General features: G+C 40.4%; 1 protein-coding gene across 2 annotated transcripts in view; it reads right to left on the reverse strand.

Moving 5' to 3' along the window:
* Window positions 1–589: 589 nt before the first annotated feature.
* tbc1d22a (TBC1 domain family, member 22a) overlaps window positions 590–16,318 on the reverse strand; it is a 205,482-nt gene continuing 189,753 nt past the window's right edge. For both annotated transcript variants that reach the window (XM_050036699.1, XM_050036700.1), the window contains exon 14: window positions 590–6,070. In XM_050036699.1, the coding sequence (XP_049892656.1) occupies window positions 5,942–6,070 (129 nt within the window). In that variant the 3' untranslated portion in view covers window positions 590–5,941. The remainder of the gene's footprint in view (window positions 6,071–16,318) is intronic.

Genomic DNA, 16,318 nt, shown 5'->3' on the forward strand with positions numbered 1-16,318 from the left:
CGGCACTCCATAATTGGCTGCCTGTGTGAACATCAGTCAGCCTAACGAGAGCGAGGGAGCTTCTACGGCAGGCTGCTGCTGCATGTGCGCGCTGACACACACACTCACACTCACACACACACACACGCAGACAGGCAGGTATGTAGTCTCATTTGCAAGTGAATGCAGCCTGGCTCTCGTTTTCTGGTGTCTTCTCCTTTCCTTCTCTTCCTCGGAAACACACACAGACACAGAGAAGCGAAGTCTCATTAACCAAGCTGGTGCTGCCATTTCCTCCAGAGGGATCAGATCAGTAACAGTGTTTACCTGTTATGTGGGAATGGTGTGTGAATGCAGCGGATACAATTAGCTACATGTGGCACATTAGCACAGATTGTAGCGTGGCCTGCTTGCCATGCAGGCTAATGCATGAGCAGACAGGCATTTTCTCTAGATTAAAGATCCTCATTCTTGGCTCACTGAAACACTGTGTATCATACCTTGAGTTTGACTGCAATTAGATATGAAATATTGAGCGCATACCCTCCATTGTTCTCTCAGCACTCGTAATTGCGCACACACTCGAAGAAAATACGTACACACAAAGCAGTGTTGTCATATATAGGATTTATTTACACTTTCTATTTACAGATTTTTGTTTCAAAATCTTCTCTGTACACATTTTTAAATTCAAGACTCCTGTCACCCACACGCTCTAGTATTATTAGATTCTTCTGAGTACTCAAGAGGCAAAAGACACGGGGGGAAGGAGTTTTTGTCATTTTCTTTTTTAAATCAGTTTGGTTTCATCAATATATTTTCATGTCTGGAGAAGTAGAGCGAAAAGGAGAAAAAAAAACTAAAAGAAATGAAAGCAGCTGAAAATGTTACTTAAGGACACCCTGCTGAAGATGCTCCAAAGAATGTCTGAAGCTCGTCTCTATGTATGTGTGTATATGTGTGTGCGTGTGTGTGTGTGTGTGTGGGCTAATAGAAAAATCGGGCTCCAGCCAGATAGACATAGGCCTTCATCACCATGGAGACGTGTGTGTGTGTGTGTGTGCGGAGAGACAGTGGGTTACAGGCAGGCTAATTTGAGATTGGTAGCATGTGAATGTGTGTTTGTTTATTAAACCATCTCTTTCCACAAAGTAGGCAGCTACTTCTTTTTAAGGGGGAATTACTGCATATTACAGTACAGCAAAAATAGAGAAACTCTTCTAATGATCTGAGAGGAAGAGGAGGGGGTCAATCCTTCCCTGTTTGCTCATGGCTCACAGACACACATTCACAGAGTACAGCAGCTGTCGGCCTCCAACTCAGGCATCCCAAATTTGTGTATCCATCGCCTGTTACCGCACAAACTAATGTAGTTAGCTGACGATGTGAAAGCAACTCCAGGCTGGAGTTACTTACACTTTGCCTATTGTGTTTTTGGTATTGGTAGTGGACACTGCTTCAACTTGTGACAGGCCTGCTGCTCCTTGTTACAATCGCTGTTCAGTGGAGGGGTTTAGCAACCATTAAAGGAACTGTGTGTCAGATTTAGAGGGATTTGGAGGCATCTAGGTTTAAACTTCTCCCATGTGATAAAAATGAACTCCCTGTTAGAATTCCTTCAATGTTTATTGTTGAGGAAGTTTTTTCCCCAGGGAATTATAACCAGGAGCCGAATCATCTGCAGAGGTCTCTTCCGCTGGATTTATACTTCTGCTTCAAATCAATGCTGTACCCTAATTGAACTACACGTTGCAGTGATGCAGACTTCCTATTTTTGTAAGCTGAAACCATTTCCCTCAGTGGAAACGAAGCTTTTATTTACTTTAATATCACAGGTAAGAAACAATAAATTGTGAAGACAATAAAGCCTCCACACAATAACATTTTAAGTCTTGTGTGTGATTTATCCTGGCTTCATACGAGTAGAGGAAATGTCTTGGCTAATCTATACAATGTAAAATGCCACAGGCTTGTGCTAGTAATGTTAGCATGTTATATTTGTTTGGAAAACGTGTTTAGTATAAGATAGTTGTTTTGTTGGTGAACCTTGTGAGCTGTAATGGAGCCAAATTTTAAAATGTTACCTTTGTTAAATGTTGCTGTCGTCCCTGGCTTCATATGAGTAGAGGAAAAGTCTGCTAGCCACTAAGCTAATTTCTACAAGGTAAAATTCCATAGGCTTGTGCTAATAACATTAGCATGTTGTATTTGTGTGGAAAATGTGTCCAGCATCTAAAGCCAGTGTTTGGTTTGTCCATTCTGGGCTACTGTAGAAGCATGACGGTGCAACATGTTGATCTTTGCCGACGAGAACCCGATCTCTATGTAGATATAAACGGCTCATTCCAAGGTAACGCAAACAAAACAATTAAACACTAAATAATATATAATTATTATGTTATATTTCATTTCTGCTGACACATCCCCCTAAATTCGACACACTGGACCTTTAATTACCAGGTTTGAACTATTAAAATGCCCACAGTATTATTAAACAGTTCATTGTGGTTGCTAAAACACCCAAAACAAGATGTGCACAAAGAAAATGATTTTTTTTCTGTCTTTTCACAGCAAATGCAAAATATCTTACTATTGCTTGCAGGAATCTAAAAACCTTTCAAGTTCATTTGAGGTCAAAAACATAACGAAGATGTTGTCTCATGTCTCCAGAGTCAGGCACAACTTAATAGGCTTCTCATGTAAACAGCATAAAAAAATAAAACCCCAAAATGAAAAAGACAAATCTTTAAAATGCTGATTGAAAGAATAAATCTCATACAAAAAGAGAGAGAGGGGGAGAGAGAGAGAGAGAGAGAGAGAGAGAGAGAGAGAGAGAGAGAGAGAGAGAGAGGAGGAAAAAAAAAAGGCTATAGACTTTCAAATTAAGTGCAGTTTTTCCTTGTCAGAGAGCATGGGAGATGAGGGGAGCTCTTGAAAACTGGTGCAGATTGTGTAAAAAAGAAATCCCAAGTGTGATCAAAGACTGACAGCTCTCACAGAGAAAGCGCTGAAACTTCCAAAAGAAACACAACCCCGTCCCTCTCTCCTTCCATCTCCCCTTCACACACCTACGCACACCATCTTTGCGGGCTGGGGTGACAATAATGGATCCTGGCGGAGTCGCGACAGGAGGCTCCAGACTTTAACAGCTTCGTGTTATGTCATGAATGTCTGATTACCCCATCCCCCATCCCCCCTCACCCCCACCACCACCACAACCACCCACCCTCTCCTCCCAACATTACACCAATATGGTGCTGCTGACTTTGGGTAAGACGTCCCATGTGATCTTCATGAACAACAAAGACAGGAGAAAGACGACGGTACTGTTATGACAGTTATGTGCACGAGAATAACAAGGTTCTATTCACCTAATAACTCACCTGCTGTTTGTTCATGTATGTGCAGCTCGCTATACGCAAAAGTACTTTACATTAAAGGGTACGTTTAATAACTGTTATCAGTTACGCAGACGACGTTTCTGTCACATTGAAGAGGAGTTCAGACCAGCTTCTCCACCATGTTAACAAAGCACTTCCTGTCCGACCAAAATCAAACTTAACCGCAACATTTAATGCCATGATTCTGCTCTGCGTCACTGTGTTTGTATTTACAGCAGAGGGTCAGACCCTCGTGGATTAAAAATGCATTTTGGAGGAAAAGAAAAAAGGCGATGGCACACTCATCTACACCCTGATTACCATGATCACCCTGACTTTTTTATGACAACATGGAGGATATTCAAACAGCACTGGTGCCACGGGTGTGTTATTAGATCTGGAAACTGGACCCCAAAATGGCGCTTATTCAGTCCAGTTTCAGCTTGGAGGGTTAACTTGAGGGGAACGCAGGCCAGCCACAAGTTCCCGCTCATCTCATAGACCTTACATCGTGATGACGTCACAGATTTTTAAATCGCCCTTTTCAACTCGAGAAACGTTTCACAAATATCAAACCTCCAGGGATCAAAAGTTCATCATAGAAAGAGTAATATCCGACCTTTTAGTAGTTCGAGGTGTCCTGTCAACAGTTTACAGATTTCTCTTTGGACAAACTGCTTTTTGGGCAGCAGGGGATATTTTCGCTGCAATACCTTGAGTGTCTAAAATTAGAAACAAGGCTGAGCAGCATTCCTGGGGGCCTGATTGTTACTGATTACACATGATTTAATTAGAAGAACCAATATGGATCAAACGTGTAATTGTCTTTAAAAGGTGCAAGACTTCTTTAAATTTGGAGGCTGCAGAAAAACCTGTGCACCTGCTGCTTTCATATGTTCGTAGGCAAGAAAGCGTCAAGAAAGACAGATCAGTAAGGATCATCCAATACTGTTGGGCTCAGCACAGACGGCCTAACTTGAATCAAAGTTGTATTTTTTAAGGTGGAACTACAGTTTTCAGAGAGTGCGTAATCAGAGTGTTCGGCTCTATTTGGACTAAATCAGTAAGTGTTGCACATTTATTTCACACTTTTCATTGGCGCTTGCCGAACGATCAAGCGAGTGACTCCCGAAGCCTATTCTCAGCAAAAATATCAAAGACTCTTTCAAGCTAAACCAAACTGACAGACAACATACTGGATCGCTGCGAGTCGTATTTTTTGTACGCCCGTGAAAATACGGCCCCAAAAAAAAAACCCCAGAAGGAGAGGAGGGGAGAGTAAACAAAGACAGTATGTATCTTAATTAAGGCAAAATTGTTCATTTGGATCTTTACTTCAAAAACAACCCTGTGAAGAAGCACTTTGTTTCCCTGTGAAAACCAGATTTAGCTCCCATGAGGGTGAGTGAATTTCTGAATTGAACTTCAAATAGTTTATTTTGACTCCATACTGATGCGAACGTGTTTCTTAATTTAGCGACACATGCTTAAATGCATGTACGTGGGTTTCTAGTTGTCCCTACTTGTGTGTTCTGAGGTAGTCCTAGGTTCAGAGAGGAGGGACACTTAATAGATAAGACACGGGCCTTCATATATAAGCTGCTTGAGAAGGAATAAGTAGCTTTCTTCCTCCAAATGGCTTATGAGCTTCTGTGATGTCGATCTGTGGTGTGACTGCACGGCCTCTCACCACTCTCTGTCTTACACTCAAACACTGTGATGTTGCAGTGTGGGTGGGAGGGCGGGATAAAAAAAAAGGGGGGGGGGGGATTGAGTTGGTGTGTGTGTGGTGTGTAGAAGGACATGTTTCCCACCCTCGGATTGACAATCTCTCTCTCGTTGTAAAGTGTGTTAGTTTGTCTTGAAGGAAAACAAACTGTGTCCCTCCTGGCGAGCAGCAGGAGGAGCAAAAAAAAAAAGAAAGAAGAAGAAAAAAAAAAAAAAAAAAAAAAAAAAAAAAAACGCAAACCAGGAGAGGTCATGTTCCTTCGGGTTGTGTTGTGACCAGGAGAGTGGACTCAGATATGTAAACCATATAGCGCAGTGCCCTTTTGCCATCTTTCTTTGTCTTTGCAAACTTAAAAAAAGGTCACATTTTGGCCTTGGGAAACAGAAAAAAGTTTGTTGGGGGTTTTTTTTTAGCAGAAAAGAACATTTTTCAGAGCTGGACTAAACTCCCGGTGGTGCTGTGCTCACGGTCCTGCATCTCTGGCCTGAAGTCGACCAAACTCGGACAGAAAGTTGAGGTCTTCAGTGATGAAGAAGGGTTCTGCGCTGGACTGAAGGAGTGCACATTTCAGAGCTGATCAGACAAAAATAATTTAAAAAAAAAGGCTCCACATCAACATGTTAAAATGCTACACCGCACGTCCTCTCAGTCATTGGTTGATTCGAATCTCTTAGTAGCTGAAAGGCCCACTGGGCAACATGGGGGAAAGGGAGGTTAAGAAAAGGGAGGTCCATCCCTTTGGGAATAGAGGCCTCGGAGTTCAGTAGACGACTGCAGGGCAGGGAAAAGAGGAGTAAGAGGGGGAGGAAGGACAGGAGGAGGAGAAGGGGGCAGCTGCGGAGAGCCACGCTTATCATCTCTTGTAGTGGTTGGGCGCGTCAGCAAAGGCAAACTTCAACCTGTAGGCTTCTGCCAGAAGTACGCTCACTTCCTCGTTGCCCCAGTGCATTGTGGGGAGGTTCTGCAGGAGGATCATCAGGCCCTGTTGAGAAAAGAGAGAAGAAATGGTTTAGGAGATTGTCAGAGAAAGAAGAAGCACAACAGACAGCAGATCAGTTTCAGAACAGAAATGATTCAGAAACCATGAGAGTTAGAAAAAAAATCCAGTAATTAATTTTGTCAAAGTCGGATCTAAATTGTTCTCTCCTGTGTTTATGACTGAGGAACAGGTGGAATAAAGGTGATGCCAGGATAATCTGTCTCTGTTCCTTTTTTTCATCTATGAAAACAGGTGGATGAAAAGCTTTTGGCAAGTTTTATTCTTCTTTGTCAGGATCATTTTTTCTCAAGGCCCAGACACACCAAACTGACATCAAAGAACCAGTGCCAATAAAGGCCAACTGTTGTGTCGCCTCACGTCGCCTAAAGGCCTTTGCAAACTGAATCTGTTATTTTCAAGGTTCAAGGTTCAGTTTGTTGTCGTTCAAACATGTCAAAAAACATGAGGGAACAATGCGTCAGATGCGTTTTAATCCATCATCCGAACAAAACCGATACGCACAGAAACCTTGCACACTGATTCCGATGCGTTTATTGTTCTATTCGTTGCGAAAATTCACAATATGAGACAAAATTAAAACACACATTTCCTCCTTTGCCTCTCTCGACTGGAGTTCCCTATCTGGCTGTCATAACTCCCTCCCTGTCTTTCATTTGGCACTGCAGTTGCATGGAGGGGCGGTGCTGTCCTCCACATTCTATGTGCAGTCCACATCCTCCTCCTCCCCATCATCATCCATGTAAATATTACTATCTGACCTGCTGAAAGTAGCTATCTGAGTTATGAAATGATTCTGTGCACCCTGTTCTTCTGTCTTGTCGCTGCTGTGTTGCACCGCCACATTTTCATCACTGATTCTTGGTCAAACGTCTCTAAAGGCTCTGACGGATGCGAACAACACAGAACATTGAACCTGTTCTCAAACTTTAAATGACAAGACAAAAGCTTCAAACATGATTGACACATTAGGTTGTACTTATTTTTAGATGTGCAAAACTTTTGGACAAAAAAAAATGGACACAGTGTGCAAAGGCTCAAATAAAAAGCTGCACTGTGTCTGTGTAAGAGGAAATAACTTTCCATAATTTCCATTCTTTTGTCATTCAGAAAGGGAACAGGATGATCAACAGGATGGATTCAAGACCCTAGTTAACGAGTTAGCACATTAACAACCTGACTCAATGCTGAAAGAACAAATGATATCATGTGCCAGTGAACAATAACAAACAATTACAAACAGCTTCTGCCGAGAATTTCAATGGATAGAAAATAATCTTAATTCATAAAACACATTTGTTTCAATGTCAAGCTCTTTCGAATTTAGCCGCAATTTTGCTTTCCTCACTCCTGTTTCTCTTCTTGTGCACTGAGCTGAACAATCAGAGTGATTGAGGGTTCCTACAGCTAAAGGCAATTGACATTTAAAGCTTTTTAAAACTTTTAAATGCCACTGAAATTAAATTTAAGACCAATTCCACAATAGCCAAAATTGAAGAAAACAAACATGAACCAACACCAATTACTGAGGGTTAGGAAGAATAAGGCCCAAATATTTACTGTAATATAAAACTTGCCTTTTTGGTGACATTACTGCGAGAGGCATTGTGTAAATTATTATTATTATTATTATTATTTTTAAATGACCAATTATTTTGAGATTTTACGAGGCAAAGCTAGAATTTTTTTTTTTTTTTCATAAAATCTGACTTTCCATATTTTAGCATTTTATGAAGACTTTTGAAAGATTGATTTCAGACATTTTAGTACCAATTAAGGCATTATGTTTTAGATGAATACATTCAGTGCTTTTCAAGACTTTTAAAGGATCCACAGGAACCCTGTGATTTAATTCACCGATAGGCTCTAATGGGTCCAACTCTGATTCAAAATGCTGACAAGGCCGAAAAACAGCCAACGCGGACCAATTAGTATCAACGGTGTGGGACACACCACAAAAAATAGGGCGACAGACAGTCCGACATTGACAAATAGCTGACTGCTGGCTTGATGTGTCCGTGCCCAAAGTGTCTGTTGTTGTAATATTCATTTCAGCCACAAACTGGACTAAAAGCATTCATGTTTTCTTGTATTTACTGCTCCAGAGTGATTGCCACCCACAGCAAGTAAAATGTCAAGCAGGTGCTTTATAACAGCACTTTACCAATAATATGAGCATAAACCATACTCCATTACTTGACCCATCTTTCAGACCTTTTCACTTCATCCTAAGTAAGAGTGCCTGTGATTTTGAAAACACTGTAGGAAATGTGATTTCCAGTCCTAACAACCCATGACTTAACACAGAGATGTTCTCAGTATACAGCAGCTTATTTTTAACTGTAATGTCTGTTGCTCAGTGTAATTATCATGGTCAATTAATCTGTCATATGAAGGTGTTTGTCATCGCCCAACAGCAGATTACGCCAATTAAAATACATTTACATCAAAAAGAAAGACATGACAGTTGTGTTACATAACTTGCTAACACACAATGAATGTGCCTTGTGTTTGAAGAGCATGGAGAAATTAAAACTTAATTGGAAGAAAATGTGAATGCTGTTAATCTTTACTTCAGCCTCTTGTGGCCAAAATGAGTATGACACCAACAACTGGGAAACTATTTTCCCACCTGCTCTCAAGTCATTAACAAAGGAGAGAATACAATGTAGATCAGACCTAGAAAACGGATCACCAGATTTTTTTTTTCTCATTTGCTTCTTGGGGCTTCCATATTGAACAGATAAATAAGGACAAACACTGATGTAAAAAAGACAACAGAGATAAAGATAAATCTGAAACTGTTCAATAGAGGAGAAGAGGGTGGAGTAGGAGCAAGGTTAGAGAAGTCAATACGTGATATATTTTATTATGTTTAGCCAAAGCCCATTTGTCTAATTGTCAGCCTCAAGCAGCATGGGTGTAGGTAAGGATCACACTCAATTTTCCAAGTAACTAAGAAAACATTTCCATTAGTGAATATTACAAGGAGTGGAATTAAAATGATAGATTAATAGCCAACAGAAACTACGCCAGCATCTATTTTGAAAATCTGTGATTTCAGCTTCTCTAATGTGATGATTTTTCCTCTGTTATATCTGATTATAAGTTGAATATCGCTGGGGAACTGCTGGCTGTTTTCATTGTTCTCTGGTGTTTGAAGATAAAAGTCCAAAACATAAAGTGAGAAAATAATCCTGTGATGAAGTGAAGTGACAATGAAAGTATTTGTAATTTTCAGCCTTAATTCATATTCATGTTAAGACCAAGACCCCATTTACACCTGATACTGACATGCAATCTATAACTGCATATCTTATCCTGATAAGTAACAATGCGGAATGCACTGCAATCTGAATGCAATCGGCCGGACAACATCTGGCGGTGATCTGGCTGTCACTGTGATCAAATCACAGCTAGGTGTAGGTGCAATCAAGACAAAAATCCACCCAACTAGTTGAAAGGCCACCTAGCTTTTCACCTTCCTGCTATCTCAATCAGGCCCGTCAAAAAGCTGCAGACCGGCCCTTTCTCCACAGAGGAAAAATAAGTCGAACCCATAAAGCAGCATCGCTTCACTTTGACGGACCATGTGTGTCAACCACGAGGCCAGCTTATCTAATTTGCATATGGAGATCAATCTGATATTGAGCTGCGCATACTTGTGAGGAAATATTAGAGCTGTAAAAATGGCAACATTTGAATTATTTAATGCAACACATCTCCTCTGCATTTCTGTTTCAGATTTACAGTTTGTTCAATGGTGGTGAAAACTATTCTAGCCTCAGGTATTTATCTGCTAGCTGTCTTGTCTCATCCTGGAAACATTCAATGAGGACACAATATAGAACGCTGACTAATACCAGGTGAAAATGTCCAGTGATTAGATGTTTCTATCCATGTAATGTATCTAGATACAGATCACATGTTGATAACAGGCATGATTGAGGCCCAAAAACTATGTAAAACTAGAAGGGCACAAGGGAGTACAGACCTCCACCAAGGCCAAATGGCCTATCTCTCAATATTAACAAAAAGAAAAAGAATTCATGTATCTGCCCTGTGATTTGGATCCACTCCAAAAAACTATTGGGCTCTTTCTTGGCCCATGCTACACCATTCCACCAAGTTTCATGAAAATTGGGCCAGTATTTTATTGAATGTATTTTTAAATTTTATTTGCAAACATACACAACTGCATAAATCCAGATAGTTTAAAAAAAAAAAAAAGAAATGTGTCAGGAGAGGTCAAGAAGCCACAGGCAGCAGACCTCCCCTCAACTTAAGGAGAAAAACAAACAATAAGAAAAACTAAATAAAAATTAAACTTAAACAACACAAGATAAATGACAACAAGAAGCCCACTGGGCAAAAAAAAATGCGAACCTAATTTACTTAAAAGATTTTCTAAAGATAACAAGCTCTTGATAACAAGTACATTGGCATTCCACATTTCTACACAGTGATATAAGAAGTGCTGGCAGTGTTTTGTTTTGTAACAGGAGCCAGAGCCTTCAGCTAACAGGCTCCTCTTCTGTGGAATCAGCTTCCTGTTTTAGTCCTGTTTCAAGACTAGACTTAAGACTTTCCTTTTTGATAAAGCTTATAGTTAGGGCTGGCTCAGGCTTGCCTTGGACCAGCCCCTAGTTAGGCTGACATAGGCCTACGCTGCCGGGGGACCTCCTATAATACACCAAGCCCCTTCTCTCCTTCTCTCTCTCTTCTTAGTTTCTGAAAAGCTGGTTCTACTTCATTTGCTAAAATTCACTTCTTAGTACTGCATGCCACTAACTTGGCCTCTTTTCCGGAGCCTTGCCTCACTGTCTCGCAGATTCCCTCGTATCGCAGCTACACCTAGATCGTGTGACGTGGTTGTGCTGCTGCTGTGGTCCTGCCTGATGTCGACTACTACTGCTGCTGTTATTATTAGTCATACTTCCACTGTTATTATACACATATGATTATTGTCACATACATATACTTTCCTATATTAATATATACAAACAACATATTGTACCACAATAGCTGTAATTATTAGAATATTATTACTAAAATGAATGTTATTGTAGCTATTGTCATTACTGTCTGTCCTGCATCTGTCCCGATTACTGCTAATTTAATATGTTGATCTGTTCTGTACAACATCTATTGCACGTCTGTCCATCCTGGAAGAGGGTGTTTACCCATTAACGTTTTTTTTGGGGGGAGTTTTTCCTTATCCGCTGTGAGGGTCCAAGGACAGTGGGATGTCGTATGCTGTGAAGCCCTCTGAGGCAAATTGATATTTGTGATATTGGGCTTTATAAATGAAACTGAAAATTGAATTTGAAATTCAAAAAAAAAAAAAATGAAGCTGATCAATCTGTCTCGAACCATGCTGAACCATAATTACAATTCTTTAACCCTGCTGACAGACAAACGCACAGAACAGAAAACATTACCTTTGTGGCAAAAATAACCATCTAAATGCAACTACAGAACAAACTATTATTACAAGCTGTAGTTGGATTTGGGATCCCACAAAGTACACCCTTTGGGGTAATGCTAGTGTAGCAGACAGACACAGTTACACTTGCTTTCTGCCTCTTCCTGTGTGTCTGAGTGTGACACAGATGTTATTAACTCAGTCAAAGTGCTTTAATAACAGCTGTGAGAGAGAAAGAAGATAAAGAGGTAGGTGCGGATAAGAGGGGGCAAAAAAAATCAGGAAAGAAAGAATAAAGTGTCAAGTACAATTCGGTGGAGCTCGAGCCTTTCCCCAGATTCCTGTTCTGTACATTACTATGTAAGTAAGAAGACGGACAACAGCAACACACACACACACACACGCAAGTTCAATCTCACCAGCTAATGCCTCTCTCTCAGAGGGGAATGAGACTGGTTAGCAGTGAGACGGACTGATTCTGTGTGTGTGTGTGTGTGTGTGTGTGTGTGTGTGTGTGTGTGTGTGTGCATGCATGCTATGGATCAGCGTCCCGGGAGCTTTCATTATCAAGCCTGAAATCATTGCCGTGACAACAGGGTTTACAACCAATCATGGTGGTGATAATCACATCGAAGGACAAATCATGTTGGGTCTTCTGGTGTCTACACTCATCTGACTCCTGAGCAGTTTGCTGCTATCTGAGAGGACCCTGTTACAGAAAGTAGGTTTAAAACTAGGGATGGGTATTTTGAGTAAATTCTTTATTCCAGTAAATTATTATAGAGTACTCTGGTACTTGCCAAAAAAAACCCTAATATAAGTACAGGTATTGGTCAACAACAGAAAACAAGTGCAATTTGAAATTCATTGATTGAACAACTGGGATTCAATGAGCTAACTGAACCATAAATAGAAATCAGCAAACTTTATGTTGCTGCCATTACAGGTTAGACGCAGCACTGAAGGACCGCCTACTGAGCTGCTTCCCTTCGGTCAGCTCAATGTCTGACTGGTTAGCACAAGCTAATACAGCAGAAGCAGCAGCTTACATCTGACGGTCCCAACAAACTTCGACCAACACGGCTCAACTCTGTCGTCAAACATGTCAATAAACATTAGGTAACATTAGCCGTGTGATGGTAATAGTCAGCCCTGTCACTGTCTGTGTGCGGTCTAACCACAAAATAAATAATGGACATGCTACCATGACATCAACCATTGGTTTTTGGACTCTTGTTCTGAAGCCTAGAGTTCAGCATCTTCGCCATCTTCACCATATTGGTTTTATGGAGCTGGAAGTGACCATATTTGGATGAGAGGCTGACCCTGTGGAATAGCGAGAGGTGGATCTGACTGAAAAGCGAAGGACACTGTCTGCAGACAGCCTGAAAAACATGACTGTGGAACTCTGTGACTTAACCATGTTTTTTATAACCACAGGAATACCGTGCAAGGGTATTTTCGCGTCTCATGATAAACAAAGAGTCAGTGACAGAAGCAATATGCTGCACGCAGCTCTAGAATGAAATTAGATTTTACCCATTTTAATTCGTAAAACAAAACAGAAATTCATGTTCACATGTGGGAGGTTAGACGGTGATTATTCTATACACTGAATGAATATAGATGTCCAAATTGAGTACTCATGCGCATCTCTCGGTAACACTGGTTTAAGTTTTTAAATGTAATTGCAATGAATCCTACTTACCTCTACTTTATAAGTGTGTCAAAGGGCTTCTAAATGTGAATGCATATTCCACCCTCATCTGTCCACAACTGCTGAGAAAGTCAAACTAAACAAACTTTAAGTGGGTATATTCACCACACTGAGGCACTTTGTATTATTTTACCCTCCTACGTATTAAATTGATGGTGTTTGGCTCCATTAATTTTTTTTCTTCCTTGCACGTTTTTAATGAGCCGGTGAGACGACCCTGATGACTTTTCAACAAAAAGCATTTGTATTCCGAGGGAGGGTGGAAAAGTACAGGTTTTCTTCAACTAATTAAGCTCAAAGCTGCCATCCCAGCCAGATTGTACAGATTAGGCTGCAGCTGTGTTTCATCTCTGCCTTCTGAATAACATAAAAGGTGAATCTCAGTTTGGACGTATACTATATGTCAGAATTTGTTTGTCTAATCTGAAAGAGTAGCTGGTGATTATTTTGTTGACCAGCTTTTGTGAGCCTCGGGGCCTTGAAATGTGTTAAAACCCTGTTGGAGTCATTTAAAAATTCACATGCGTGGAGCGAGCGCTGCTTAGAAATGCTAAAAAATTCGGCCGCAAGTGTCGTCAAACATAAAAAGAGGACTCTGAGTTCATGATCAGATTCCCTCTAAAATACAGCTCCGTATCACTATCATCAAAATCCAGCTGCTTGTTAATTCTAAGGTTAGAAAACACGCTGCAATGGATGCTCCTTTGAGAAGAAGACTTGGACCTTGACTTTGAAAGGCTGACCTAATGACATCCCGCTTGGTTCAGAAAGACGCACTTCTCTTAAGTATTTTCACTCCGAGGGATGGAGAGTGGAGGAAAGAGAGAAGGCAGCCTGATCAGAATTCAGCTTGCCTTTCTCTCATCTGTATTCAATAGAGCATCACTATCAGCGCTCCCCCCTTTCATCACTCACCCTCTCTCCCGTTTGCACACACACACATGCACGCATTCGCAATCCAGCAATGTTGCTCACAGCTAAGGGACTGCGTGTCAGCACGAGCAGATTCGTGCGTTGTGTATTTATGATTATGTTATGTCTGCTTACGTGCAAAACAATCAGTTGCTGAAGGAAAAAAAAACTGTTTGAACTGCGGATGTCCTGCTGAACATCTGTCAGGCACATTAAGCTGAATACAAATAACAAATATTTTATTTAAATAGAACAAAGCTGGAGCAGAAAAGAAAACACAGCCAGCAGAGAATTGTTCATACGGCAACTAATTCAATCACATGTACTTCACGTCAGTCAGCGCAGGTCATGTGTATGTATGGTATGTATTTATGTGAAAGTGTGTGTATACTAAGTATTCTGTGCATCGTCCCGGTGGTCCTGGATGCCTGGGGCTAGACATCGTGTACCTCCCCTACTGTACTTGACTGCCCGGGGCTCTTCAGGAAAAAAACGAAAGCCTCCCAATGGAATAACAACACTGCATCCTGGCTACACATGACTTGTGGTGAACTAATATATGCTGAGGAGCACTGCAAGACTATAAGGGGCCTCTTGCAGTTTTCTTTGCCTTTATTTGATAGTAAAGCTAAAGATAGACAGGAAAGGGGGCAGAGAGAGAGAGAGGGCATGACATGCAGCAAAGGGCCACCAGTCAGGACACTTATATAGAGTATAAGAATATAAATGCTGCTGAAGTAGCTTGAAGCAAAACCTGCGAAATAAGGGATGTAAAATACCGACAGTAACATAATTGACCCTAAAAATATTATATCTATAAATACACATACATTGCTACACATATATATATATATATATATATTTTTTTTTTTAATTTCTCCTAGCTATTTGGAATCAGTGCAACCCGATAAGTTTAAAAAAATAAACATTGCCAATGATAATTAAGTCCAAGTGTCCTCAAACGAGACAATAATGAAGTCCCAGTGTCCTCAAACAAGTACTTCCTAATTAACAGTGTCTTAGCTTGTTACTGTTGCTAACATCAGTCAAATTAGTTACCATATCAAACTACAAACATAATTCATCATAAATACACAAGTTTCAACCATAAAATCTGATCAGGTTTTGGACCTTGTCCACTTTTGTGTCGGGATCTGACGCAGACTGACTTGGCCAAGATGGCTGCCATCTTGTTTTTTACATGGATTAGTGTATTGTACTCTTTCTACCACTAGATGGCACAAAATAGTGTCCACGAACGAGGACAACAGGTCTAAGTTAAATAGAATGAAGTATAAGGTCAAATAAACCCAAAATGTGATAAAAAAGACAACTGTACTGTTTCAAAGTCATTCAGCCCGTTATTACACTATATTGCAATGGGTCAAAATTCAATCATACACACTCATGACACAACCTTTAAAATAACCTTTCACATAAAAAAAAAAAACTTTTTCAAAAAGAAATCACTGCTTCAGAAGCCTTTTTACTATATATCATAATCCCCGCTCTCTTTTATATTTCTACGAAAACATAAACAAAATTCTCCTTTAAAAAACTGTTGGTTTTTTTAAGGTTTCTCACCAAAAACTACATTTTCATTTGATTTCATTTGAACACCTGACAAGGATGTTATATTTTACATTCGCCTAATACCCATTTTTACTGAATAGAGCTTAAATGCATCATAATGTAAGTCAATGCAACCTCTGAAAACTGTTAGTTTTGGCCAATAGCTGTAAGAGTTAATATTAATTAGCTCTGCTCCTGCTGATATCAACATGTATTTGTTGTTCACAATGTAACATTATCGGAGGTAAAAACAGGATGAGTCCCCTGGTGCGTGGATAGTGAGTTTACTGTGTCCGTTCATCCCAAATGCGTCTCGGGGAAGAAATCTGTTCGCCCTAAACAGGGTCCAAAACTAACTTTTTCCACTTACCAGCCAGGCTGGCTGGTAAGTGAAATTTTTTGCCAGGCAGATAATTTACCAGCCAACCAAATAAAAATTGCTTTTAAGTGTTGTAATTTGCTATCAGTATTATTTAGCATGTCATTTGGGTCTTGTATGCGATTCTCAATCAATATTTTAATAGTGTGCACTAATGCTAACTCGGCCATTCTGGATGTCACTAACTCGGCTTCTTCTCCGGAGCCTTTGTGCTCCACTGTCTCTCAG

This window comes from Epinephelus moara, chromosome 23 (assembly GCF_006386435.1).
Source record: "Epinephelus moara isolate mb chromosome 23, YSFRI_EMoa_1.0, whole genome shotgun sequence".
In the NCBI taxonomy this organism is placed as follows: Eukaryota; Metazoa; Chordata; class Actinopteri; order Perciformes; family Serranidae; genus Epinephelus; species Epinephelus moara.